This window comes from Plecotus auritus (assembly GCF_963455305.1).
Source record: "Plecotus auritus genome assembly, chromosome: 8".
Taxonomy (NCBI): Eukaryota; Metazoa; Chordata; class Mammalia; order Chiroptera; family Vespertilionidae; genus Plecotus; species Plecotus auritus.
The window spans coordinates 111,183,697-111,210,891 of record NC_137782.1 but is presented as its reverse complement, the minus strand read 5'-3'; the positions used below and the strand labels follow the sequence as shown (position 1 = coordinate 111,210,891).

The 27,195-nt window shown below is 52.2% G+C and overlaps 2 protein-coding genes across 5 annotated transcripts; both read right to left on the bottom strand.

Annotated features, from left to right (window-relative positions):
- Window positions 1-330: 330 nt before the first annotated feature.
- ANKRD39 (ankyrin repeat domain 39) lies at window positions 331-13,604 on the bottom strand. Of its 2 annotated transcripts, XM_080686934.1 has the most exons (5): window positions 13,136-13,604; window positions 10,103-10,206; window positions 9,571-9,774; window positions 8,046-8,148; window positions 331-1,377 (listed from the first exon to the last, which is right to left on the bottom strand). In XM_080686934.1, exons 1-4 carry the CDS (start codon window positions 13,221-13,223, stop codon window positions 8,083-8,085), a joined length of 462 nt encoding a protein of 153 aa, XP_080543060.1. In that variant the 5' UTR covers window positions 13,224-13,604; the 3' UTR covers window positions 331-1,377; window positions 8,046-8,082. The 2 variants fall into 2 exon arrangements, with proteins under 2 accessions (XP_080543060.1, XP_080543059.1); XM_080686933.1 differs by lacking the exon at window positions 8,046-8,148.
- A 729-nt stretch (window positions 13,605-14,333) lies between these two features.
- On the bottom strand, window positions 14,334-23,863 carry SEMA4C (semaphorin 4C). Of its 3 annotated transcripts, none has more exons than XM_080684569.1 (15): window positions 23,782-23,863; window positions 21,902-22,049; window positions 19,896-20,044; window positions 19,512-19,574; window positions 19,208-19,306; window positions 19,024-19,120; window positions 18,791-18,907; window positions 18,543-18,694; window positions 18,285-18,460; window positions 17,837-17,981; window positions 17,527-17,749; window positions 17,282-17,394; window positions 16,282-16,439; window positions 16,124-16,194; window positions 14,334-15,997 (listed from the first exon to the last, which is right to left on the bottom strand). In XM_080684569.1, the coding sequence occupies exons 2-15, from the start codon at window positions 22,008-22,010 to the stop codon at window positions 15,165-15,167; spliced, it is 2,505 nt and encodes an 834-aa protein (XP_080540695.1). In that variant the 5' UTR covers window positions 22,011-22,049; window positions 23,782-23,863; the 3' UTR covers window positions 14,334-15,164. The 3 variants fall into 3 exon arrangements, with proteins under 3 accessions (XP_080540695.1, XP_080540694.1, XP_080540696.1); XM_080684568.1 differs by having other exon boundaries at window positions 21,902-22,046; window positions 23,782-23,856; XM_080684570.1 differs by lacking the exon at window positions 23,782-23,863 and adding an exon at window positions 23,184-23,239 and having other exon boundaries at window positions 21,902-22,046.
- Window positions 23,864-27,195: the final 3,332 nt, after the last annotated feature.

The following is a 27,195-nucleotide window of genomic DNA, read 5'->3' as shown; positions in this document are numbered from 1 at the left end:
GCAGGCTGGGCTGAGGGACCCCCTCCCCGAGTGCACGAATTTCGTGCACCAAGCCTCTAGTTTATATATATAAAAGCCTAGCGACCAGAACGGCGGAACGACCAGAACCAATGGTGGCTATGACATGCACTGCGACAGCCAACCGGCCTGATTTGGGCCCTGATCAGCCCCAGCTCCCAGCTGGCCCGGCCCCCAACACCCTGATCAGGGGCGGGGTCAGCCAGCCTACTGCCGCGGCCCCTCCCCTCTGCTGGCCCAATGTGCCCCCATGGCGGGGGGGCCGGCCAGACTCCACCCACGCACGAATTTGTGCACCGGGCTTCTAGTGAGTCAATAAAAACAAATTTTTTAATGGGCAAAGGATGTGGACAGGAAGTTCACAGAAGACCGGTGTCAACCTCACTAGTAATCAGCAATTCAAAATAACAGAAACAGCATTTTTAAATGTATCAGATTATTAAAATGCATGAAACTATGGTATAAAAACGTGATCAGGTTTTGAGAAAGGGTGTGCTCTAATACACTGCTTGCAACATGCCAGGCACTCTCTCCAGTGCTCCCCATACATTCAAATACCTAATCTCCAGTGACTTTGAAGCAGGTCCTACTAAAACCATCCTCATCTCACAGATGAGGAAAGTGTCATTTACCAAAATACCTCAGCTAGCAAGAAGTTTGTTACGTATTCTGTAGTTTCTCCTAACACTTACTTCCAAAGTTCTGTGGTTTTCAGTTAAGTCTTTTTATTTAAGCTTTTTGTTGTTATTTATTGATTTTAGGAAGAGAGGGAGAGAGAAAAAGAGAGAAACATTTATTTGTTGTTGTTCCACTTATTTATGCATTCATTGATTGATTCTTATATGTGCCCTGGTGGAGAATTGAACCCACAACCTTGGAGTATCTAACCAACTGAGCTACCTCGCCAGGTACAATTTAGGTCTTTAATTTACTTGAAATTTAATCTGGGCATGGGTGAGGTAAGGATATAACTTTATTTTTTCCAAACAGATAGATGTTTCCACATGAACTAATTTAGAATAGGGTCATCTGTCCAGGCTTAAGCACTTGCAGCCCCCCAAATCTACTCCGTCACTCCAGGGGCCAAAATTAGGCTCTTCCTGGGTCTTTGGGCCTCACTTCCCCACCCTGCAGCATGGATGCTGACCAAAGCTGGGGCTTAGAGACCTAGTCTGTGTACTCTTGCATGGCAGCCTGAGACAGAAGGGTGGTGATTCAACTGGCCAGCAGGTCCCGCAGTTCACTGTTGTGGGGCAGCAGGTCACATGCTAGTCGTGCCTTCCGATCCCGGACGGCCTTCAGGGCTGGGCTGTGTTGCAACAGAAGGGAGCAGATATCCATGTGACCCTTCTCAGCAGCCTGTGGAGAGAACGGCCTGAATCAAAAGTCATACCTCACTAGGCCCTGCTCTTGCACTACTTCTGGGGGTCTCTTAGTCCTCGTGGAAATGGAGACACCGGCTGTTTGGGTAGACTTCACCTAACTCCTACCCACTCCCATGACTGACACCCAGGTGGGCAGAGTACTCTATGACCATCCTGGCAGTTAGCTTGAATTTTTTGGTTCTCGTGGTCTTTGGCTCAGTGGCCATTCTTCCTTGTCCAGGCTGCACAATGAAGATAAGTACAGAACCCTGGGTCTCTATGTGTATTTTACAAACATTCTGATCATCTATAGGGTGCTGGGCACCATGAGCACAAGAGACATCAGACATGGTCTCTGACCTCTTGGAACTTTCAGATGAGCAGAGAAAAATGGGCCCAGGTCCCCAGCTTTCTCCTCTCCTCCTCTGAGATAGATTATCCCAATCTGGATGTCAATTTCTAATTTATTTCCAAAAAATAGCAATTAAGTGATTTACATAAATTATCTTATTTAACTTTCATAGTAACTATCAGAAGTAGGCACTATCATTATTCCCATTTTATAAATGAAGAAACGGAGGCTTATAAAAGTTAAGTGACTTACCTAAGGTCGCAGAGCTAATGTGGCAGCCTGGGGATTCTAAAGCAGGTCTGTCTGACCTCAAAGTCTGAACTCTTAACAACTGTTATACTACTATTCTCCCTACTCCTCCCAATAGACAAACTGATGGAATACAGGGGCTTTTGAGAGGTATCAAAATTAATATTAGTAGCAACCATCATCTCAAATTTGAACCCAAATCTTTTTTAGCAGGTCCTTTTGATGATTATAGACCCAGGTTCTTAATTCTGTTGCCTCATTTCAGGCAATGGTATGTTGTGAACAACTGTGAGAAGTATTTCAAGTAATTTTTTTTTTTAACCAAAAAAAAGTACCAATGTTCGCAAGTAGTTTATTTAAAAAATAAAGAGAAAGTGAGGTCCAAGATGGTGGTGGTGAACTCACCCCTCCATGAGCACACTGAAATATATGCCCACATATAGAGAGAGCCACTCCTCCAAAGAGACCACTGGGAGTGACTGAGCTGCTTCTGCACAAATGCCAGAGAGGAACTGTACAGAGAAGGCTGGGGGACTGTGGGAGGCCTCCAAGATGGTGTGAATTCTATGAGTGCCAGTGAACACCCTTGCTTGTATTTCCCTCCACCTCCATAGGGCAGGTAGCAGCTCTACCCAGGTACTCTGACCTCCATGCAAGGTCACTGCAGTGCTTTTCCAGCCATACCACCCAGAGCCCATTTCCGCTCTGAACGAAGGGATAAAACAGGATCAATAGGGCATTACCACACACAGCTGGCTCCAATGGCCTGCCAAAGACCCAGCACACAAAGCCACAAGGCCACTTTTTCTTTTTTAATTTATTTTTATTTGTATTGATTTTAGAGATGAAGGGAGAGGGAGAGAGAGATAGAAACATCAATGATAAGAGAGAATCATTGATCAGCTGCCTCCAGCACACCCCCCCCCCCCACTGGGGATCGAACCCACAACCCCGGGCATGTGTCCTTGATCAGAATATAACCTGGGACCCTTCAGTCCACAGCCCGATGCTCTATCCACTGAGCCAAACCAGCTATGACAACACAAGGCCACTTTTTCAAGACTAGAAAAGATAGTTATTTTGTCTAATTATATAAACTAGAATGTCAAACAAAATGAGAAAATGAAGGAATATCTCTCAAGGGAAGGAACAAGAAATATCCCCAGAAAAGAATCCTAATGAAACAAAGATAAGTAATTTATCTGATAAAGAATTCAAGAAATGGTCATAAGGATGCTTACCAAACTTCAGGGTAAAAAGGGACTTAGAGAGAACTTCACCAAAGAGTTAGAAAGTATAATAAAGAACCAAGCAGACCTGAAAAATACGATGAGTCAAGTGAAAAATACGGAAGGAATCAGCATCAGATTAGCTAAAACAGAAGAATGGATCAGCAACCTGGAAGCCAGACTAGTGGAAACCAATCAATCAGAACAGCAAAAACTTAAAAAAAAAAAATTAAAATGAGGATAGTTTAAGGGGCCTCTGGGAAAACACCAAGCACATAAAGATCATATTATAGGGATCCCAGAAGGAGAAAGAGAGAAAGGAACAAACTTTCCTAACCTGGGAGAGGAAACATATCCAGGTTCAGGAAGCACAAAGAGTTTCAAACAAGATGAATCCAAAGAGACCCACACCAAGACATATTGCAATTAAAAAGGCAAAAGTTAAAGATAAAGAGGCCATCTTAAATGCAGCAAGAGGCAAATAAGTTGCATACAAGGGAAAACCTATAAGGCTATCCATAGATTTCTCAGCAGAAACTGTACAGGCCAGAAGGGAGCAGTAGGACATATTTAAAGTGCTAAAAGAAAAGAACCTACAACCTAGAATACTTTACTGGGCAAGATTATTATTCTGAATTGAAGAAAAGATAAAGAATTTTCTGGACAAGCAAAAACTTAAGGAGTTCATCATCACTAACCCAGCTTTACAAGAAATGTTAAAGGGTATTCTTTAAGGAGAAAAGAAGAGGCCATAACCAGAAACAAGGAAATATGAGAAAGGAAAATAACCTATAGGTAAAGGCAAATATTTAATAAATAACAAATTAGCCATTTGAAAAGCTACTATGATAGACAAAAGTACCAAACTCAATAAAAACTACAACAAATAGTTAGGAGACACAAAAAACAAAGATTTATTAACAACAAAAAAAGAAAACAAACAAAAAATATCTAAAGTATGACTTCAAAAGCCCTAGTTCAGTGGTCGGCAAACTCATTAGTCAACAGAGCCAAATATCAACAGTACAACTATTGAAATTTCTTTTGAGAGCCAAATTTTTTAAACTTAAACTATATAGGTAGGTACATTGTTATTAACTTAATTAGGGTACTCCTAAGCTGGCCTTTGCTAAAAACTCAAGGGGCCAAAGAGCCGCATGTGGCTCGCGAGCCGCAGTTTGCCGACCACTGCCCTAGTTGGTTTGGGTCAGTGGACAGATGGTCAGCCTGCAGACTGAAGGGTCCCAGGTTCGATTCTGGTCAAGGGCACGTGTCCAGGTTGTGGGCTCGATCCCCAGAAAGGGGCGTGCAGGAGGCAGCTGATCAATGATTCTCTCTCATCATTGATGTTTCTATCTCTCTCTCCCTCTGCCTTCCTCTCTAAAATCAGTTATAATTGTTTTAATTAAAAATAAATAGATAAAGTATGACCTCAAAACATAAAGACTGGAGGGAGGGGGAGCAAAAATGTAGTCCTTTTAGAATATGAGAACTTACATGCCTAGCAGCTTAAAATAAACAGCTATAAATATAGAATGACACACATAAACCTCATGGTAACCACAAACGAAAAACCTACAAACGATATAGGAAAAAAAAAATAGAGAAAGGAACCCAAACAGAAGAATAAAGAAAACCAGCAAACCATAAGGAAAGATAAAGAGAAGAAGAAAGGTATAGAGAGGAACTACAAAAACAACCAAAATAACAACAAATGGGAATAAGTACATACTTACTAATATGACTTTAAAGGCATTAAATGTTCAACAAATATACATAGGATGGCTAAATGGATTAAAATCATGACCTATCTATATGCTGCTTGCAAGAGACTTACTTAGAATTGACAAAAACATACAGACTGAAAGTGAAGGGATAGAAGAAGGTATTTCATACAAAGAGAAATGAAAAGAAAACTGGGGTAGCAATGCTCATATCAGACTAGACTTTAAAACAAAGAATGTAAAAAAAGACAAAGAAGGACATTATATAATTACTAGAGGCCCGGTGCATGAAAATTCATGCACTGGAAGGGGGGTCCCTCAGCCCGGCCTGCCCCCCTCACAGTTTGGGAGCCCTCAGGGGCGGGAGGCAACCCAGCAATCAGGGGAAGGCAACGCCCCATCACACCTCTGCTGCTGCCACTGCTGGCAGCACAAGCTTTGGCCGGCCCTGGTTACCTGAGCCTCAGGTGGCCCTGGGCGGCTGGGCAGCCGTCATCCAAGGCTCGCTTGCGCCTCGGGCGTCAACTGGGCAGCTGACATCTGAGGCTTGCCTGTGCCTTGGGCCAGCCCTGGGCAGCTGGCGGGCTGGGGGGACTGGGGGACTCCAGAGGCACTCCGCACGCCTGCCACCCCAACAGGGCTGAGGGGACTGGACGCCGCCATCTTGTGGCTGTGGGCGCCACCATCTTTGAGGGCAGGACAGTCAATTAGCATATTCCCTCCTTATTGGCTGTGGGCACCACCATCTTTGCGACCGTGTGAGGGTCAATTATCATATTCCCTCTTTATTAGATAGGATAAAGGAGCCAATCCAAGCAGAGGATATAACAATCATAAATATATACACACCCAACATAGGAGCACCTAACTATATAAAGTAATTATTAATGGACATAAAGGGAGAAATCTACAGTAATCCTCGTATATAATAAAAGGCTAGTATACAAATTGATCAAACGGCAGAACGACTGGTCGCTATGATGCGCACTGACCACCAGGGGGCAGACGCTCAATGCAGGACCTGCCCCCTGGTGGTCAGTGCGCTCCCACAGGGGAAGCTCCGCTCAGCTAGAAGCTGGGCTCAAAGCTGGTGAGCACAGCGGCCTTGGCGGGAGCCTCTCCCACCTCCACGGCAGTGCTAAGGATGTCTGACTGACGGCTTAGGCCCGCTCTCCATGGAGAGCGGGCCCAAGCCATCAGCCAGACATCCCCCAAGGGCTCCTGGACTGTGAGAGAGTGCAGGCTGGGCTGAGGGACACTCCACTGAGTGCATGAGTTTCGTGCACCGGGCCTCTAGTACAATAGTAGGGGATTTTTAAATTTCTTTCCTTCCTTCCTCCCTCCCTTCCTCCCCTTCCCTTCCCCTCCCTCCCTCCCTCCCCCTCCCTCCTTCTCTCCTTCCCTTTCTTTCTTTCATCTATATTAATCCTCACCCAAGGACATGCTTAGAGAAAGGAACAGAGAGAGAGAGAGAAACATCGATAGGTTGCCTTCCGTATGTGCCCCAACTGGAGATTGAACCCGAAACCCAGGTATGTGCCCTGACCAGGAATTGAACTGGCAACCTTTTGGTGCACAGGATGATGCTCAACCAACTGAACCACTCTGGCTGGGCAAAAACTGACAAATTTTTAGCTAAATTCACAGGAGAGAGCCCAAATAAATAACATTAAAAATGAAAGAAGAGACATTACAACTGAATTTGTAATGATTACAAACCAATTTTTAATGATACAAAGCATCATTAAAGGATACTATGAACAATTATATGCCAACAAACTGAACAACCTAGAAGAAATGGATAATCTTCTAGAAGCATATAACCTTCCAAGACTAAACTAGAAAGAAATAGAAAATCTAAACACACTGATCACTAACAATAAAATTGAAAAAACTCCCAACAAACCAAAGTCCAAGATCAGATGGATTTACAGAAGAATATTTATCCTTCTTAAATTATTCCAAAGAATAGAAGAAGGAGGAATGCTTCCAAACTCATTCTACAAAGTCAGTATTATCCTAAAACCAAAATGAGACAAACACATTACACACAAAAAAAATTTACAGGCTAATATCCTTAATAACATAGATGCAAAAATCCTCAACAAAGTATCAGCAAAAAAATTCAGCAATACATTAAAAAGATCATACATTATGATCAAGTGGTACTTATTTCTAGGATGCAAGGTTGGCTCAATATCCACAAACCAATTAATTTAATATACAACATAAAATTAAGAATAAAAATCATATGATATTAATAAATGCAGACAAGGCATGTGACACAAAAACAACATCCATTTACGATAAATTCTCAGCAAACTGGGGACAGAGAAAAAACACCTCAACCTAATAAAGGCCACACATAACAAACCCACAGCTAACATCACACTCAATGATGAAAAGCTGAAAGCTTTTTCTTTAAGATCTGGAACAAGAATGTCCATTTATACCACTTATATTCAACACAGTATTGGAAGTTCTAGTCAAAGCAATCAGACAAGAAAAAGAAATGAAAAGCATCCAAATTATAAAGGAAAAAGTAAAACTGTCATTATTAGCAGATGATATAGCATTATATACTAAATAAATAAATAAATAAATAAACAAATAAATAAATAAGTATACCACTCTACAATCTACAGTTTCAATGCAATCCCTATCAAAATATCAATAGCATTTTTCATAGACCTAGAATAAATAATCCTAAAATTTATATGGAACCACAAAAGACCCAAATAGCCACAGCAATCTTGAGAAAGAACTATATCTCTGTAAACATAACATGTCAAGGCTGCTGAGCCCATGCAAGCACCTGTCAGGTTCCGCTCCTGGAGTCCAGCAGCTTGCTGTGAATTCGTCAACCCTGAGGTCTCTGTTATTAGCGGGGGCAACAGAGTTGGAACACTGATTCCCAGAGGCTTTCTCCTGGAAATAATGATTAATATTTCTTGTCTTCTATGCGTGAGGGGATGGAATATAGTCTGTAATTGGAGATCCCCTTTTGAGAGACACGTCTCTAATATGAAACAGTTCAATCATTATTGTACACCTCAAACTAATATAACATTGTATATCAACTATAATTAAAACTAACTTTTTGCCATACCTGGTTTGGCTCAGTGGATAGAACGTCGATCCGAGGACTAAAAGGTCCTGGGTTTGTTTCCAATCCAGGGCACGTACTTCAGTTGCAGGCTCGATCCCCGGCCCTGGTCAGGAGCATGCGCAAGAGGCAACCAATCGATGTGTCTCTCTCACATCAGTATTTCTCTCTCTGTGTCTCTCCCTAAGAATTAATGGAAAATTATCCTTGGGTGAGGATTAACAAAAATAAACAAACAAACAAAAAAAACAATTAAAAAAAAAAAGTGAGCACAGCCCAGCTGGAGTGGCTCAGTTGGTTGACTGTTGTCCTGTGCAGTTCGATTCCTGGTCAGGACACATACCTGGGTTGTGGCTTCGATCCCTGGTTGGGGCACATAGGGAAAGCAACTGATCAATGTTTCTCTCCCTCCCCCTCTCTCTCCTTCTCCATTCCTTTCTCTCGGGTAGGAATTAAAAAAAGAAAAAAGCGAGCACAGATTTTTAGTGAATAGCAAAAAGTGTCAGTCACAGGTTCTGTTGTTAACGTAATGCAGACAACTACTTAAATTTTTCTTTTTTAAAAAATGTTTTTATTGATTATTTGAGAAAGAGAGGGATTGAGAGATGGAAACATTGATGAGAGAGAAACATCATCAATCGACTGCCTCCTGAACATCCCCCTACTGGGGATGGAGCCTGCAACCCAGGCATGTGTCCTGACTGGGGATTGAACTGGTGACTTGTTGGTTCCTTGGGTCGATGCTCAACCACTGAGCCACACTGACTGGGCTTCAATTTTTCTATCTTAATATTCACAGCCAGAAATGTGTTTCACAAACTACAATTCAAAAATATTATTTATTGTGCTCCTGGTTGTATAAATAAATAAGTTAAAAAAAAGATGAACTGGAGAGGCAGGCAGGGGCTAACCTCAAGCCTGGTAAACTATATTCAGGACTTTAAAAAGCTCAGAAAGAGTATAAGTTTGGCATGATCCAAACTGCTTTTTAAAACCATCACTCTGGAGGAAAATCAAGTGGGGACAAGACAGAAATAAATTTACACATATCCAATAAACCACTTCTCAAAGATGCATAAGAAATGGTTAAAAATGTATGCCTTAGGGAGGGACCTAGAAGAGGGACTAGGGACCAGGGGTTGAAGGGAAACTCATTTTCACAGTATACCATCTTGTACTCCTCAGATTGTCTACCACGTGTAGGTATTTCTAGTTTGAAGTGTTTTGGGACAGGTGAGTATATGTGCAAGTTTCAGGAAAAAATTATGTAGAAAAGCATTCATGACATATCACTAAAGGAAAGAAAAATTAAATGATACTATATTTAATTCTAATTTACATACACCGGAAAAATGCTGGAAAATTACACATTAATCCTAAAGTGATGAGACGTGAGCACTGCAATTACAAATGCTTTTTATTTTCTGCTTTATGCTTTCCCGTTTTCCCCAGGTTTCCTACGGTGAATATGTTCTATACCTTTTATAATGACAAAGATCAAGGTTTTAAAGGGCATGAGGGGGCATACCTTATGTAGACTGGTCATGCCATCATCATCTACCAGCCTGGGATTGGACCCATGGGAGAGTAGAAGCCGTGCAATCTCTGTGTGCCCACAGTAGCTGGCCCGGTGCAGAGCGGTGGCACCCCCACGTGTCTGGGCGTCACACTTGGCCCCACTTTCCAGCAGGAACTGGCATACTGCGTAGTGTCCATTGCGGCTGGCATAGTGCTGCAGGGAACAGAGACCAAGGTCGGACAGCAGAACCAGGCAGGCGACAGGGGAAGGGAAGGGAAGGGGAAAGCATGGGTCCTAGAGCAGAGGCCTGGCTCCATCAGCTGTGTGACTTGGGCAACTGGCTTCCTCAATCATTTCTACCTCACAGGACTGTTATGAAAATGAAATTAAATAACTGATGTAAAGCACACTTATTTTAAAAATCCAGGTTCACATGACACTTAAAAAGAGAAACCCTGCTGGGAGAGAAGAATGGGAGGGAGGAGATAAGGTCAACCTCAACCCCCTCAGAGAGCAGGACCCCAAGTTCCTCCCAGCTCACCAGAGCGGTGTAGCCGGCCAAGTCCGGCTGACTAGGGTCCACTGCCTTCTGGATTAAATACTTCACTCGGCCCAAGTCTCCATTCAGGGCTGCTGACCAGATTCCTAAGGAAAGACAACCAAAGTACCAAAGTACTGAATGGTTTTGACCGAGAACATTTAATATTTCCTTCACCCCTTGACCTCCACTTTTTTTCATCCATAAAATTGGTAAGAAATGGGTATTGGATTAATATCCATTCAACAAATATTAACCAAGCACCTCCTCTGTGCCAAGGATTGTCCTAGGTGCTGGTGACATAGTAGTGAACCAGACAATGAGCTTGCCTGACCAGAGCATGGGGGTTGGACACAGAGATCCCTTCTCCCCACTTTAAATGTTGAGTAATGTTTAAAATGGTTGAATGCACAAATTCAAAAGCACGACAAGAACCTTGCTAGGTGCCAGAACAAGGAGAAAACCACAGCCACAGTGGTGAGCAAGCACTGGGTATGTAGGACCCAGAGTCCTCACAACTAGACACACACCTCAGGGGCTTGGGCTCCAGTGCCTGAGCGGGGTCTGGAGCAAAGGGAACTAGATAAGCTCTGTGCACAAAGCCAGGAGGTGCACATCATGGATGAACTGGGACTGAAAGATATCTCTTGTCCTGGGAAGCAAGCCACCATGTACAGGCCCTTCACTCATTCAACAAATATTTACTGAATACTTACTATGTACTAGTATCTGGCACTGTTCTGGGTACTAAGGGTCAGTTGAGAATAAAAGACCTCCTCCCAAATGTTGGTCTTATGGAGCTTATATTCTAATTAAAGGAGATAGACAAGGAGAAAAAACATACATGAAATAAGTCAGATGGTGCTAAATGCTATGAAGAAAAATAAAGCAGAGAAGGGGTATAGGTAGTGGTCAGGGATGGCATCTCTGATAAGGTGACATTTGAACAGAAACCTAAAGGAAATGAGAAACAGCATCATTTGAATAGGTGTGATGAGAAGATAGCAATGCAGAAGAAAAGTTAAAAAATCAGAGGCCCTGACCTATGCCACTTGGAGGTGTGGGACCTGTATCTACCCACATTACCTTAAAGAGCAAACCCCCAAGCTAAGAATGTGGCATAAAAACTGATCCAGATAAGTGAACCCTATAAGGGCCAGTCAGAGGCAACTTTTTAAAATGACCCTTAAGGTCCAGCCAGCGTGGCTCAGTGATTGAGCGTCAACCTATGAACCAGGTCACGGTTTGATTCCTGGTCAGAGTATATGCCCAGGTTGCAGGGTCCATCCCCAGGAGGGGGCATGCAGGGGGCAGCTGATCAAGGATGCCCTTTCATCATTGATGTTTCTATCTCTCTCTCCTCCCTTCCTCTCTGAAATCAATAAAAATATATTTTAAAAAAATAATAAAATTACCCATTAGGATGTTTCTATTAGCCTCAAAGCTATGTGTGACAATCTCTTACAAAAGAGGACCCCGGGCCAGTGTGGCTCAGTGGTTGAGCATAGACCCATGAACCAGGAGGTCTTGGTTAGATTCCCAGTCAGGGAACATGCCTGGGTTGCAGGCTAGATTCCCAGGAGCGGGCATGCAGGAGGCAGCCAATCAAAGATTCTCTCGCATCATTGATGTTTCTCTCCCTCCCTCCCTCCCTCTACAATAGAAAAATAGTGTGAAAAATAAAAGAATAATATTTCCAAAGGATTGGGTGGGAGAAGCAAATAACTGTCAACCTAGAATTTTATACCAGCTAAGATGGTGTGTGTGTGTGTTAGTGAAGCATGCTCACTGAAAAAACTATTAAAGGATATACTTCAAGCCTGGCCTCATGGCTCAGTGGCTGAGCATCAACTTATGAACCAGGAGGTCACAGTTCGATTCCCAGTCGGGGCACATGCCCTGGTTGTGGGCTCAATCCCCAGTAGGGGACGGGCAGGAGGTGCAGGAGGCAGCCGATCAATGATTCTCTCTCATCACTGATGTTTCTTTCTCTCTCTCTCTCTCTCTTCCTCTCTGAAATCAATAAAAATATTTCTTTTTAAAAGAGATATACTTCAGGAAAAATAAAAATGAACGAGAAAGAAAATATGAAGAAAAAAATCCACACAACAAAAAAGGATCTTTTCCATGTGTGCAAAATAGATAATGAACAAGCAAACAAAACACAGGCACACCTCGTTTTATTGCACTTCACCTTAATGTGCCTCATAGATGTTGTGTATTTCACAAACTGAAGGCAAGACGTTCCACCAGCAAAAGAATTAGAACTCGCTTTATTGAGATGCTTACTCCCTTTTTACAGTGGTCTGAGTCAAACCTGCAATACCTCCAAGATGTGTCTGTGGGTCAGATTGTAAAAATTGCTGATTAAAGCAAGGTGATCTATCAGAACCTGGAGGGGCAGGGGCCCTACTTTGCATGGGTTAAGATTTCTTTCTAACAGCAGCACACCCGACAGGTGTTGTCCGGAGAACTCTGATGGGAGCTATCCCGCGCACCGCGGCGGGGAGCAGGCCTGGTCTGCACCATCCAGCGCCCATAGCCCCCTCAGTGGTACCTCAAGGGCGTCTAGACGTTGCCAAAGACCTTAAGGGGCAGAACTGTCCCAGCTGAGAACTACTAGTGCTCACTACTAGGAGACCCTACAGGGGCGTGGGAGAGCGGAGGAAAGAAGGCAGGTGGAGACGTGTTACTTCTCGGGTCCCACGCGGCGGGATCCGTGGGCGGCCTCGAGGACCTCCTAGGCCGTCTCCGACGCACACAGTGCGGATACCGCGGCTCAGAAACGTCAGCCCCCGCACAGCGCGGCCGCCTGCCCCGGAGCTGCAGCCCCCGGGTGAGAGGAGATCCCCAGCCGCCCCTCTCCGACACCCGAGCGGCCAGAGTCTCCACGTCGCACGGGCCCAGCTTCCCTCTCGTCCGAGTCGGCGTTTCCAGTGGCCGAGCAAGTGCCAGGCCTCGGAGGGATCTCGGTGACCTACAACCGGTGCCCCCGACCGCCCCCTCGGGCCGCCTCCGGGCCCCGCGGCGCCTCACCCCTCTCAAAATCCATCTCGTCCAGCGTCTGCCGCGCGCCAGAGCGGGTGCAGCAGGGGCCGTCAGCGCAGGGCCCAGGCGCCGCCATGCCGGCCTCAGCGCCGTCCGGCCACCTGGCCAGTCGGCGTCTACCGCCGCGCGGACCAATCAGACGCCCGGGTTCTCACACGCGAGCCAATCGGACGGCAGGGCAGGACCCGGGCTGCGCGCCTCGCCCTAGACGGCCGCACGGGGGCGCCCCAGGCCCGGCAGAGCCGGGCGCCAGGGGCCGGAAAGGACTCCGGCGGAGGGCTGGGCACGGGGCACGGGGCACGGGGCGCGGGGCGGGGACGGGGTGCGGGGCGGGGACGGGGTGCCGCCCCAGGTCCTTCCCCGCCTTTCCCGCACCACCCAGGGCCCAGGAAGGGGGCTCCCCGCAGCCACTTGAAAGGCCTCACGGACACTCTCGCTCCTCACGCCCTCCTGGCCCATTTCTTGAAAACCCGTGGGAGTCAGGAGCAACTGTAAATCCTGCGGGCAGGAACAGGGCCTTGGGTTGGGCGGAACCCCGTCCCACAGTGGCGCCTAGTTTACGGACTCAGCCTTCAATACATCAGAACGTCGTCGCAGGTCCCAGCGGGTCTCCCACAGCCAGGACACCAGCGCTGCAGCCGGTTCTGGCCACAGCAGGCCCCGCGCGTGCAGGACACTGCACCTCAAGGCCTGTCTGCGGGCAGTTTCCACAGTGCACGCTGGCTGGCCTGGTCACGCCTCCAGTCCACGAAGCTGCGGCATCCTGGAGGGAAGCTGGAAACCACCTCTGCTCCCAAGCGAGGTGAGCTCAGTCTCACAGCCAGTGCGATCTTAAGTGCTTCCAGGGAGCGGCCCTCCTTCCCTCACTCCCCTTCCCCTTCCCTGAGTTCTGGGAAGTCAGTTCCTCTCCTGCTTTGACTCCCAGTTCCCTGACTTCTCCCTTTGGCCAGAAGCCAAGGCTGGCTCCCATTGGCCTTGGCCCTGGCCTGGTTCCCAGCCCCACAGCCACCACTGCGGGTAACACTGGAGTCTGGTTGTTCCCCTTTGGAGGGGCACTGGCAGGCGGGGCGCCAGGACGATGGGGAAGTGGGATGGTCCAGCCTGACTCGTTCCACAGGGAGTCTTCCCTCTTGGCATTCAGGTTTTAGCCCAAATGTCTCATTACAGTCAGTTTCATTTTCTCCATTTTATTTGTCAATATAAAAATACTCAAATATTTACAACAAATAAATACGCGGGAACACAATAAGTTACACTGTTAGGAGCCCTCCTCCAGGTCTGGGAGAGGATATGCCATATCCACAGCATGCCCACCCTCTCCCCCTCCCCCCACCTCTCCCAGCCCTGTAAGGGAGGACAAGTATAAAATACCAGGAACCCCAGGGCCAAGTGGGAGGCCCTCCCTCCCTTCCCCCAAACACACAGGAGGTTCCACTCCCTCCCCCGAACCCTGAAAACATTCACCACCCTAGAAGCAGGACTAGACCCACCCCAGAGCCCTGCACTCCCCCCATGGGTACAGCACCCTGCCCAGCCCACCCCCATATGTACATCCCTGCCCCTCCTGGGGACAGTGGGGGTAAGAGAAGCAAAGTGATGACCCCTTCCCCTTCATAGCTCCATTGACTCACCAGGAGGGCCCCAGGCCAAGGGAAGACTCCACAGAAACAGAAGACTGTCACACAAACACACCCACATGCACACACACACATACACAAACACACCCATATCTCCAACTTCTGTCTTGAAGTTTTGGCTGCTGGGGTCCCACGTGTCTGTGATTCACAGCCCCTCACAGAGAGGAGGAAGACGCCTTGTGGGCGGCTGGTGCCTTGGTGAGCCACACCAAGTGGCAGTGCCCGTGCTGAGCAGAGCAGGTCCTCATGGGCGAGCAGATGCTGGGCAGGATCTGTCCCAGTAGAGCAGGTGCCCACGCCATGTCCCTGAGGTAGCTGGTGCCTGTGCAAAAGTAGGAGCCACGGCTCCCAGGCTGCCCCACCGACGTGGTGGGGGTCCCTCATACCGAGGACTCTTCGGGATTGGAGTCTGGTAGGGGCTGGCGCTGATGTAGTTTGCGCCTCATTTCATCCGCCAGCTCGGGCAAGGGGTGCCCAAGCCCCTCGCTGTGGTCCTCCCCACCTAGCTGTAAGCGCACATAACCGTTGGCATTTGAGTTCCGCCCACCCCCCAGGTGAAGCCGAGTTGGGGATGGCAGGGGCTGGCCAGGGATGCCAGGAGGTGGGGAAGGGGGCCCAGTCCCAGGCTGGCACCGGGCGTGTCCAGGCACAATCTTGAGGGAGCCATCTGAATAGTAGTAGCCAACAGGGTCCCAGAGCTTCTCATCAGTCTCGGGGCCAGGGCGGAAGGGGGGGCTGGTGGGTTCCTTGGGAAGCTCCAGAGGGTACACCAGGGTCCTCTCTGCCGCCTTGGCACCTTTCTCCAGCTCCTCACGCAACCGACGGCGCAGTGACAAAACGAGCAGCAGCAGCACCAGGCACACGGCCCCCAGGGCCACCACAGCCAGCCACACCAGCCCCAGGTTTTCCAGGGGGGCCCGGGCCTCCAGGGTCAATGAGGAGCCAGCCACCACAGCAACCAGGTAGCCTTCAGCAGCCAGCCGTGCCCCCTGCTCCTCCGAAAAGCAGTGGTAGGCCCCGGCGTGGCGGGGCTGGGCGGCCATCACGACCAGGGCCTGGAGTCGGGCATCATAGAGGAAGGAGCCAGGCTGTTCCACAGGTAGGTCCCGGCCCCCAAAGGTCCATCGGGCATGGGCCAGGTTGGAAGACAGGCGGCAGGGCAGTACCAGGTCTGTGCCTGCCACCACCGTGATGTTCTTGGGCGTGAGCCTGACTGCAGCGGCCGGGAGAGGAGAGGGAGCAGAGTCAGTGCAGGAAAGCCAGGGCCAAAGGGAAGTGCAGACACTCCAGCTCTGGCCCAGGGCCCATCCCGCTGGGAGGGGGACAGAAGGCAGCTCACCTTTCTTACTGCCACGGAAGTTACAGATGCCCGAGGTGTCTGAGATTCTCACTTGCTGGATCAGCAGGGATCTGGTTGGGGAAGAGGGTCCATCAGCATCCCTGCTCCCACCACCTGCCCTCCCCTCCTGGTCCCAATAGGAGCAGAGCCCTGCTCACCCAGAATGGCCACCCACGGCCACACAGCGGCTAGCATTGACGCTCCAGGCGCAGTAGGGGTCCCGAGCGAGGATGCAGTCTGCACAGGAGCGGTACTTCACGCAGTCGGCCAAGGGTAGCTGAACCAACTGTGAGCGGGAACCGGCAAACAGCAGCTTCTGCAAGAGAAGCAGTGGGCATAGGAGAGGGTCCACCAGGCCCAGACACAGCATGGGCACAGCTGGGACAGCTGGGACTGCTGGGAGCGGCACAAGGCAAAAGGGGCCAAAAGAAGGGAGAACCAAGGATGGAAATCTAAGGACCAAAGAATGCCTGGAGGGCTTATTACAAGCCAGACACCATCCTAAGCACCTTAAAGGTGACCTTACTGGAGAGGAACCGTAGCCCTGTAGTGCTGTGTATAATCACACTCAGACTCAGGCGCGCGCTCGTGCACACACACACCCAGCGCGTGCGCGCGTGGCTCTAGTACAGTATAAATAGTGCAGGAAGTATGTTTTCCGCAAGGCCCGGCAGCCCTCACAATAGTCTCACAATAGAATGGGGGACATTGGGCAGAGATCAGGACCCAGACCAGGCAGCCCTCTTAATAGCAGCAGAGAATAAGGTGTTTTCCTGTTTGCATGGTGACTGCTAATCTGTGTTTCTTCAACCAGACTTTCTTTCTACCATCATTCCATGTTCTAGGGAACAATATGAGCCACAATAGTTGGTAAAAGAGGAGCATGTGAAAGTTTAGGTGCGACAACAGGCCAGAAAAGGGAAAGGTGCACCTCAGGGAAGGGGGAAGGTATGGGGGTCAGGACTTGGGGGCAACACAGCCTCGCAGGGACCTGGCCATGTACAAGGCCTCCAGAGTGCAGGATCCACTAGGACTGATCTCCTGGAGCTTGTCCCCAGCTAAGCAAGGTGTGCTGGAGTGCCTCCTCCTGCCCTGAAAGGGCCAAGCACAAGACTAGGGAAGGTGGAGGAAGAGCTGTGGGCGGGGCCTGATGATTACCTTGCTCTGGGACAGGACCAGGCTTTTCACCGGCTCCTGGTCAAACACCTGCAGCTCCTCAATCAGGTGGACCCAGGACCCCAGGCTCACAGCCTTAAGTAGCCAGCCGTCTCCTGAGAGGGGGTTGGGGAAGGACAGGTGTCAATGAGAGCCCAAGGGCCCCGGGCATCCCCAGATCACCCTATCCAGGCACACAGGCCTTCAGCCAGCCTCTAGCAGCTAGGCCCGCATGCCCACGTGCCTACCTGTGCCAATGAACAGCACTGTATAGGAGGCTCCATCAAGCCCCGTGACCCGGTCAGCCACCAGGTGGGTGAAGTTGGTGTCCTTCTTTACGAGCAGGGGCCGGCCCCTGAGGGGCTTCACCTGCTCCTCCAATAGGGGGTGTTTCTTGATGAAGTTGAGGGTGTTGTCGGGCAGCTCCAGAGAACTGGTGTAGCCGTGGTGACGGTGCCAGTTGTTGATGCACTAGAGATTGGGATCGGGGAGAGCGGTCAGTCAATGGGAATAGCACAGGGGCTGAGGGCAGCAGTGCACCCTCCCGGGGCAACTCACCGAGCCCGGCCGTGGGCTGGGTACTGGGTCGGTGTAGCGGCCCCACTTCTGGGATTGCTCGTGGTACTCCTTGTAGGGACCCTCGAACACCCTCTGAATCTCTTCCAACTGGTATTCACAGACTGCTGACAGGTCCACATCACCCCTGTCACAGCAAGGGAGGGACCCCAAGGATCAGGCTTGGTACCCACTGTACCCCAGTTCAGGGCGCATAGGGGGAAGGCAGGGCTCAGCATGAAGCGGTCATTACACGCACAATGTAATGGCAGCTCTAAAGTGCCATGGGGGGCAGGGAACTGGCCCATGTCCCCCTGGGAGCAGATGCCCAACATCCTCCTTGGCTTCCAGAAAACTGGCCAGCCGGATTTGCCCAGAGGCCTGCACCATAAACCACCCCTAACCTGAAGACCTGCTTCTCCCCACCCGCTATGACTTCTGGCCAGCTCACCATCGTGCCCGAAAAACCGCAAAGAAGGTGGTGTTGTGCCAGGAGGTGTCCTGCAGGGTGTGCAGTGCCTGTAGGTGGCTGAGGTAGAGGTGGCGATTGGGGGCCGAGCACACCAGGTGTGCCTTCAGGAAGGTGGTCCACTTCTTCTGCAGGGTCCGTGCGCCCCCCACGTCTCCCTGGCAGATGACAAGGAGACATTGGCAGTCAGCTCTGCCCGGCCAGCAGGGCTCCCAGCACTCACCACCACAGACTCTGTACCTTGCAGACTCGGGCCACACGGGCCACCACCTGCTCCATGTAGCAGTTGTACTCCAAGGCCCGCTCGCTGAAGAAGAAGTAGACCTTGTCATCGTCCCCCGTCAGGCTCCCCACGCTCTCCGGGACGTAGGCAGAGCCAACAAAATGAGGTTCTAAGAGAAGGGGAGAAGACTTAGCGAGGCCCTAGTGATGTTTTCCCCCCAGAGCTCCCCCAGTGCCCACGCCAGCTCCAGCTCCGAGGGGCTCACCGTTGAGCCAGAAAGCCAGGTACTCTGTCTTCATGGGATGGTGGGGCCCCATGTTACGCAGGATGATGGGCTCTGTGCCCAGGAAGTTGTTGAGTGTGGCCGAGTACAGCTCGCCATCTATGGAGACAGCGGGTCAGCCAGGCCAGAGCGGTGAACATACCAGCAGGCCACACAGCCCCAGATGGAAATGAGCCCTGGGGCACACCCCAGCCTACCACAGGTGGGCCACTCACCCACAAGGAGGCCAGTGTGGCCCTTAGCTGGGTCATAGGGACACTTCCCCTTCCCATCCTCAAAGGCTCCATGCTCCAAGGTGAAGGTGACCATGTCCTGAGGCAGGGAAGAGACAGACAGTGAGGTGCAGAAGGCCCGGCGCTCAGAGCAGCACACGCAGGGCGGAGAGGGTGCAGCACTCACAATGTAGGCACACTTGGGCTGGAAGGCGTAGGTGCCACACACATACAGGTGGGACGTGTTGTACGGCTGTAGGAAGCGGATGAAGTTGAAACACTCCGTCTGGGGAGAAAAGTGGATCCAGTTGAAAGAGAATAGGGGTTCCAGTTAAAAGAGGAGGGCTCAAGAATGGGGGATACTGGACTGAGATCAGGACCCACACCAGGAATGAAAAGGGAGCCCTGGGCAGAGCGTGAGCCATGAGGCCCAGCCAGGGGGAGGCAAAGGCTCCTGCCCCCACCTCCCTTGGTCTGTCCCAAGCACCCACCTGGTTATTCTTCCCTTTCTGGACACACTCGGTCTTCTTCTCCGCAGGAGCTGCCCACGAGATCTGGGGACAGGGACAGGGTACATCAGCAACGTCACGGGTAGACTGAGCATGTGACCAAGCATGGCCTGTGGCAGCCACAAGGAAGACCAAGTGACAGTACATGGTCCCCACACCCTGGGAGCTGACTTCAGTGGAGGACATAGGCCCCACACGGCCCCATGGTAGCAGAACCCAGCAAGTGCTGCAGACAGTAAGGCAACTCGCGCACTCTGCCGAAGGCCTTGCAAACCCAGCAAATTCCCAAGGGGCAGCCTGGCCAAGAGAGCCTCTGGGGTCCTGCCTGTCACATGCCTGTGTGCCTCCCGCTCCCCCACCTCTCACCACTCCTTGCAGCTCCAGAGCCTCCACGCTGAAGGCAAACAGGGCCTCCCGGGCCCCGACGTACAGGAGCCCGGTCTGCTCGGTCAGGGTTAGCGTCAGAAAGTCCTGAATGCCCGTTTGGGAGAACCGCCGCACCACTGGGGCAAGCTCTGCAGGGATAAGATGGGAGTGAGCAAAGTTGTGGATAGGTGGGCCTTCTTAGGGCTCCAGGCACGCCCCCCTCCCCCCAAATCAGCCTTCCTCTACACCAGAAATTTTCAACCAGTGTGCCACAAGAATTTTTAAAACATGCAATACCTGCCCTAGCCAGTTTGGCTCAGTGGATAGAGCGTGGGCCTGCAGACTAAAGGGTCCCGTTTTCAATTCTGGTCAAGGGCACATACCTTGGTTGCAGGCTCCTTCCCAGCTGGGCCCTGGTCAGGGCTTGTTCAGGAGGCAACCAATCGATGTGTTTCTCTCACATCAATGTTTCTCTCTGTCTTTCCCTCTAAAAATCAATGGAAAAATATCCTTGGGTGAGGATTAGCAACAAAAACCATGCCTGACTATTTTAGTCAGGGCCACTGACCACTTTTCCCTTAGATCGTCCAATAAAAAAATGACAACAGGTAATATAATAGCCATCCCGTATGAATGAATCAAAATTATATCTTTTTTTTTTTTTTTTTTTTGGTCAGACTGGCCAAAAATACAATATCTTTTTTGGTGTGCCACAGAATTTTAGTAATTAATTTATGTGTGTCATGAGATGAAAAAGGTTGAAAAATCGCTGCTCTATGCAATGGTCTCCTGGGCCCACTTGTTCTTGGTCCCCACATGAGGGCTAGCAACCCCACAAGCAATGCAGCCCAGTTCCCTGATGGCAATAAAGGGCATTTCCTGAATTGCCGCCTGGCTGACAGCAACTGTGGGCCTCCTTGCTTTCCCTGGGAAAAGCCTGGGAGGAGGCACATCTGAGCTGTGAGGAGGAAGGAAGGATATCTCAGCCACAGCTTCCGGCCAGAGGAAGCCATCAGAATTATGGCTCCCACTCTCAGGTCAGCAGCGCCTCTGGCTGCAGAGCTAGGCATTCTCCTCCCAGCTTCCACAGTTGCCTCTTCCTTCTTTGCTCTGCTGCCCACTGCCCACATCAGAGTCCAGCCAGACCCCGCCCTGACCCAGGCGGGCAGGGCATACCGAAGTTGTGAGTGCTCCTTGTCTTAGAAACCCCCCCCCTCCACTCAAACAAATGCAGGCTGCCTGGCATACCAGCACAGCTGGCCACTGGAACAGGCAGGGATGGCAGGGGAAACCGGAGGCTGGGACCAGAGATGGAGCTGAAGCCTGGGGGCTGGGAAGCCTTGCTGCCATTCAACAGGCAGGGCACGACGACATTCATATAGTCACAGAACCCCTATGTCGGCTTCCAAAATAGCTGCCGACCTGTCCTCAGGGTCCCCCTAAACCAACTTAGTCTTTGGAACCAAAGATGGGCCCAGACACAGTCAGGTAAGGAAAGGCTTCATTAGCACCTGAGTGCAGCCTGTGGGAGGTGAGCTCATCCCAGGTCCCCAGAGTGCAGGGATGATACAAACACCTGACATCACCTCTTGGTACATATGTGTGTGCCCACAGTAAGGGCTGTCAGGTCCGTTGTTCTCCCACATGAGCAGGTGCACACACACCCACCTAGGGCCACCAGGTCGCAGGCCTTGGCTTCAAGCTTATGCTGGTTCAGGATTCTCTGGCTAGACTCTCAGTGAGAGTGACAATTTCAGAAGTGAGGCATGGGGAGAGTGATGCAGAATGGGGACTGCAGGTCCTAAGCATCAGATAGCCCTGGTCCTAAGCTGGACTATCAGTTCTAAGTTCCTAGGTTCAAAACTGGGTCACATGCGTCGGTGGGCCTTGACAGCAGAGAAAAGCTGGCACAGCCAAGGGTGCAAACCCTCAGCGTCTCTTCCCTCAGCAGCCCCTCCTGGCCCCTCTCTCCAACTGGTCTGTCTCCTCTGATTTCAGACACTCACCCCCAGAAGATACCGTCTTCCGGGGCACCAGGTTCCACCACATCTCAGCCCCAAAGCCCAGGCCCCACAGCCCCACAGCCAGCAGCCAGCCAGCCCAGTGTGGGGCCATGGCACGCGCCAGGCTCTAAGCTCCAGGCCAGCTGCCCTGCTGGGGGAAAAGAAAAGGGTCAGAATCGCAGCCAGCGCATACAGCGGAAGGCACTGCCAGGACAGAAGTGATCAGGCCTCCCCAGGAGCCCCCGTGCCCCAGTCCTAGGAGCAGAGACCTAGTTCCCACTCATACCTGAGCCCCCCCCTCCCCGCCCACTCCAAAGGACCAGGGAGTCTCCCTGAAGGGGTGGGGCCGAGTGGGAGGGGGGAGTAGGCCCTCCCTCATTCCCTCTCCTCAACAGGAAGTTGTTTAAGAAAATAAAAAGGGACCCCTCCCCCACATCAGGCCTGACAGATTCGATGATTTTTAAAAGTAACCTCTGGAAGCAAGACTAGACCCTACTGGGGCTTCAGTCACCCCAAGACCTAATTCTGGACGTGAACCCGTAGGCAGGGTGAGGGGGCATGTGGTAGGCGGGCGGGGGACTAGAAACCTCGGGCTGGGGGTCCTGCCCCAGCCTCTCCCCTCCCCCAGCGCAGACAATGGCGGGGCAGAGCCCGAAACCCCGCTCCACACCAAAAGGGCTGAAACAGGCCGGGGGCTGAAGGGGCTCGCTTCCCGAGGCCCCTTTGTTGCCCAAGAAGGGAGGCAGGAAGTGGATAGGATGGGCGTGGAAGTGACCAGCGCCTCCTCCGTTCCTCGAACGGCCTCCGAGGACACCGGCCCTCGGGCTGGGGGCGGTGGGACAGGAGCCGCGCCGGGGACACGGCGGCGCCCTCAGGAGGGGCGGGAAAGGGGCAGGCCCGGGCTGGGGGCTCGAGGGGGCTCCCAGGAAACCGCGGGTGCCGCGCAGGTTCTGACGAGCCTTCCCACTCGGGGATCGCGCCCCGCCAGGCCAACTGGGCTCATTTCCGCCGCTGCAGGCCTCCAAGGCCGGGCATAGAGACATAGAAGCCGGGGACGTGTTAACCCCAAAACAAAGCGTCCCCGCCAAGACCCTGTCCCTGTCCCCTCCCCCCCGCACCCCCCAGATCGGGGATTTGAATGCAAACAAAGCAGCCGCGCAAGGAGCGTGCCGGAGACCGGCCTGCGGACGCCCCCTGTCGGCCCAGGACCCCGCGCGGGAAGGGCGGGGGACTGGGGACACCCTTCGGGTCCCAAACACCCCCTAGCCCTCCCTCTGTCCCTTACCCCAGGCCTGGCCGGACTCCGCGGCTCGCGCAGATGTGCCCCCACCAGGGAAATCGGGGCGACCTCGAGGTGGGTGGAGGGGCGCGGGGTCCCGGCGGTGGCCCCTCACCCTTGCCCACCACGAACGGCAGCCGATGGGCTAGCGGTCCAGCCGGGGACAGGGCCGGCTGAGCTCGGGAGCTGGCTTTCCAGGACACCCCGCCTCCCGGGCGGAACGGGCGGGGGGCCACGGCGGGGAAATCCGATCCCACAACATTGGCCTCGGCCCAAGCCCGCCCCAAACTTTCCATCGGGGGTGGGGGAGCTGGGGGCAGCTCAGGGGCCTGGAGAGGATCTCGGCCGCGGACCCGACTGCACAAGGGACCCTTCTCTCAGCCCTGCTCCTGGACCAGTCCGCGCCTAGGACCCCTGGCTGCAGGCACTGCTGGCCCCGCTCCAAGCCCCTGCCCAGGGTGCAGGAAGGATCTCGAGCGGACAACTGTCCCCCACTGCCCTTTCCTGCGCCCCTAGATCCCGTCCTCGCGCGTGAGGCGGCCCATGCCCGAGAAGGGGGACAAAGCGGCGCCCCGGAGCCCCGCGCCGCCCTGGCCTCGCTCACCGTCTCCTCGCTGCTGGAGTCCCTGGCGCCGCCCGCACGCTCGACTCCGACCGCCGCTGCCCCGCCCGCGCTCCCCCTCCGCGGCCCCTGCGCCGCCGCCCTCGGTCCCGCTCGGCTCGGCGCCCTGAGCTCGGGCTCCGCGCGCCACCGCGGCGGACGCCGGCTCTTTCTCTTACAGCCGCCACCCCGCCCCTCCCCTGACGTCAGGCGGGGGCTCGAGGGCGGGCCCCGGAGGCCGGGCCGGGAGGGGCTGCGGCCCGCCGGCCCTCTCCGCGCCCCGAGGTCCGTCCCCGCGTCCTGCCCCTGCCCTGCCGGCCGCGCGCGGGAGCCGCGGGCGCTCCGTGGCTCCGGAGGTGGGACGGGACGGGCGCTGGGCATTGTCCGGGGAAGCGGACTCACCGGCCTCTCCGAAGTGTCTCCCAGGCCCACCGCGGGCTACGCGGCCGGGCTCGGGAGGGGCCTCGGGGCGAGTGTGCGAGAGGGGCGCAGGGGAGCCCGGCCCCTCCTCTGGGCCGACCACTCGCCCTGCAGCTTGACTGCACGGGCCTCCCTGGCCAGGAAGACCCCTGTCTGCGGAGACACTCTGCGCTGGCTTTTCACTCCACAGGCACGGGGACCCACTCAGCGCCCCTTGCCCAGCTCCCTCTAGCCGAGGGCACAGAGCTGCCCCAGGAAAGGATTCCTTCTGTGCCTCCGGTAGGCTAACAATTGACAGGAGCCTCGATGTTCAGATGTAAGGGGCTGAGGGTAGCCACGCTGCAGATCTGCCACCTTCAAAACCGCCAGTCTCCGCCCACGGCCGCTCCTAGAAGTAACTGGTAGCTCCTGGGTGATGTTGCCAGCTGGTCCTCCGAACTGGGAAGGTGGACAGAGGCCAGCACCCAGCGAGATGCCACCTCCTGGCCAGGAGCAGAGGGCAGAGGCAAAGAGAGGCCCAGAGGCTACAGTAGTTGCTTTACGCCTGCTGCAGCCCTACAGGGGAGGAATGCTTTCGGGCCCCATCAGCAGATCTGGATTATAAATCAGTCCAGACAGAAACTTTTGTTCAGGGTTAAAACTTGGCGTCTGAAGAGCAGAGACCAGAAGAGTAGAAGAGATAACTGGGGAGGCAGCCCAGTTTGGACTCAGTAACAACTGGGTCTTTGCTGGTGCACATAAAGGCCCCTTCTCCCACTCTGGCCGTTGCCACATTTCCCAGCTCCTTTCCACCAGAGAAAAGCTGTGTAGCTTTGGAGATAGGGAGCAAACCAGCTATTAGAATGGGGTGGGCAGCAGGCTCTCTGCCTCCGCAGGCAGGGAGGGAGAGGAAGTGTGTGACCTCAGTAGAGTCACATTTGGTATCCATTTAAGAGGTGACCTGTATGCAGCTCCCCTCACCTCTGTTCTGTGCTGTAGACTTTGCAACCTGCCTCCACTACATTTTCTTTTGTTCCACCCTCAGGACCACTTTGTAAAAGTGGGCATTGTTTGTCCCACTTTGTAGATACAATGAGTCTCAGAGAGACCTGCTGGAAGTCACATAGATATCAACAAGGTCAGAATGTTGTTACCTTGGGCCATAGGACTCCAAATCCATCTTTCCACTAAGTCACATTGGATCCGGACAACTTTTAGCCCCCAAATGCTCCGTTTCCTGCTATTCTGCCTCCCCTTCCAGCCCTTCCCCCACTGCCACCAACTAGGTGTGAGGGTTACCAGACAGAGACTTGAGCTCCTCCTGCAAGATAGCCCCAGTGGAAAGTTTCAAAAGGTGGTTTGGTTTCACTGGCAGGGACAAGTCTTCCGCGCATACCCCAAGGCAGGCTTCTGTGTTCCAATAACAGACTCCAGGGAGCCCCTCCCTTCCAAAGGCTCCTCCCCAAAGTTAGGGCTGCAGCCCCCACACCCCTTCCCCACCTATGCCCATTTCCTCTGCGTTCTGTTCATTCCCAGTACTGGCCTTTTCCGGGGGTGGGTGAGCAGGGAATAAAGTTTCCTGCATGACCATTTGCTCATGATTCATACTTTAAAAAAAAAAATGTTTTCATTGATTTTTTTTTTTTTAGAGAGAGAGAGGGAGGGAGAGAAATAGAAAGATAGAAAGACCGATTAGAAACCTCATGGATCCGCTGCCTCCTGGATGCCCCTCACAAGAGATCAAGCCCACAACCCGGGCATGTGCCCTGACCAGGAATCAAACTGGTGACCTCTTGGTTCCTGGGTCGATGCTCTGCTGCTGAGCTATACCAGTGGGCATGAGTCATACTTTTTAATATAAGCACAACTGGTCTAAAATGAGGATTCCTGGGTCTTAAGATAAAAATTTTACGAAAAAAACAATGTGTATCTATTGACCTCCCTGGGGCCTGTCTGGCATATTCAGTGGAAGTGCCCACCTCAGCCTCAGGCCCTGACACTCCTATTTGCCCCACTAACTCAACTGCCAAGGCCAAGTCAAGGAAAGGCGGACACTAAATGCCTTCTGAGGTTTGCCCAGATGCACTGGCAGCTGAGGCTGGCCCCACAGGTGGGCCCAGGAGTCACACCTGAAAAGCAAGGCTCCACTCTCCCCCACACACATCAGTCCTGCACCAGAGTGGCTCTCATTTGAGGCCCCCCTGGCCCCCCACTGTTCTGAGGCAGCTGACAGGAGGAGCCATACTTCCCACCGGGGTTCTCTGGTTAACATGCCTGGCTACTTCCCAGGGAGCCTGGAGCTGCTGTGACCCCAAGGGGAAATGAGAAAGCCTGGGTCAGCCACCCTTCAGGGATCTTCCTGAGGGCCTGGGGACTGAGGTCAGTGGGGACATAGGAAAAGGACTTCCTCCTGAAGGAGAGTTATCAAAGCCACCCACCTGGGAAGCCTTTCCCTTCCCAGCCCCTCCCTGCCACCATCACCCAAAGGAAGCAGGAAAACATCCGTCATCACAGCCCCGGATGCTGCTGGTCAGGGGCTTCAGGATACCCCTCCCTTTCCCCAGGGCTCCGTCTGGAAAGGGTGCCAGGACCAGCACCTGTGAATTCTTGGCCTAGAGCAGGCTGAGTCTCCAACTGGCCCCAGACTAGTTTTAGATCTGGTCTGCTCCAGGCCAGTTCCAGAGAGGGCCCATTACATGTCCCAGGGGATGGTGTATGCCCTTGGGTGACCTCAAACTGCACACCTCTGCTCAGGTTACAGCTAGGCCTCCGGAGGGACTGAGTCGCCACCAACACCTCCTTTCCTTGGTGTCTATTTCTCTCCGGGGGATGAGTGTTTGGGGCAGTGCGAGAACCAGAGCCGGGAGCGAAGGGACAGCGCCATCCCTTTCTAAGAGCCACAGAGAGATCTGGAAACTCCCCAGGTCTCCCTACTCCCTCTCTGCCCTTGGCAGTGAAACAAAGAAGGGAAATTACAAAGGTGATTTCCAGGTTTCCAGAGGGAACTGAATGGCTGCA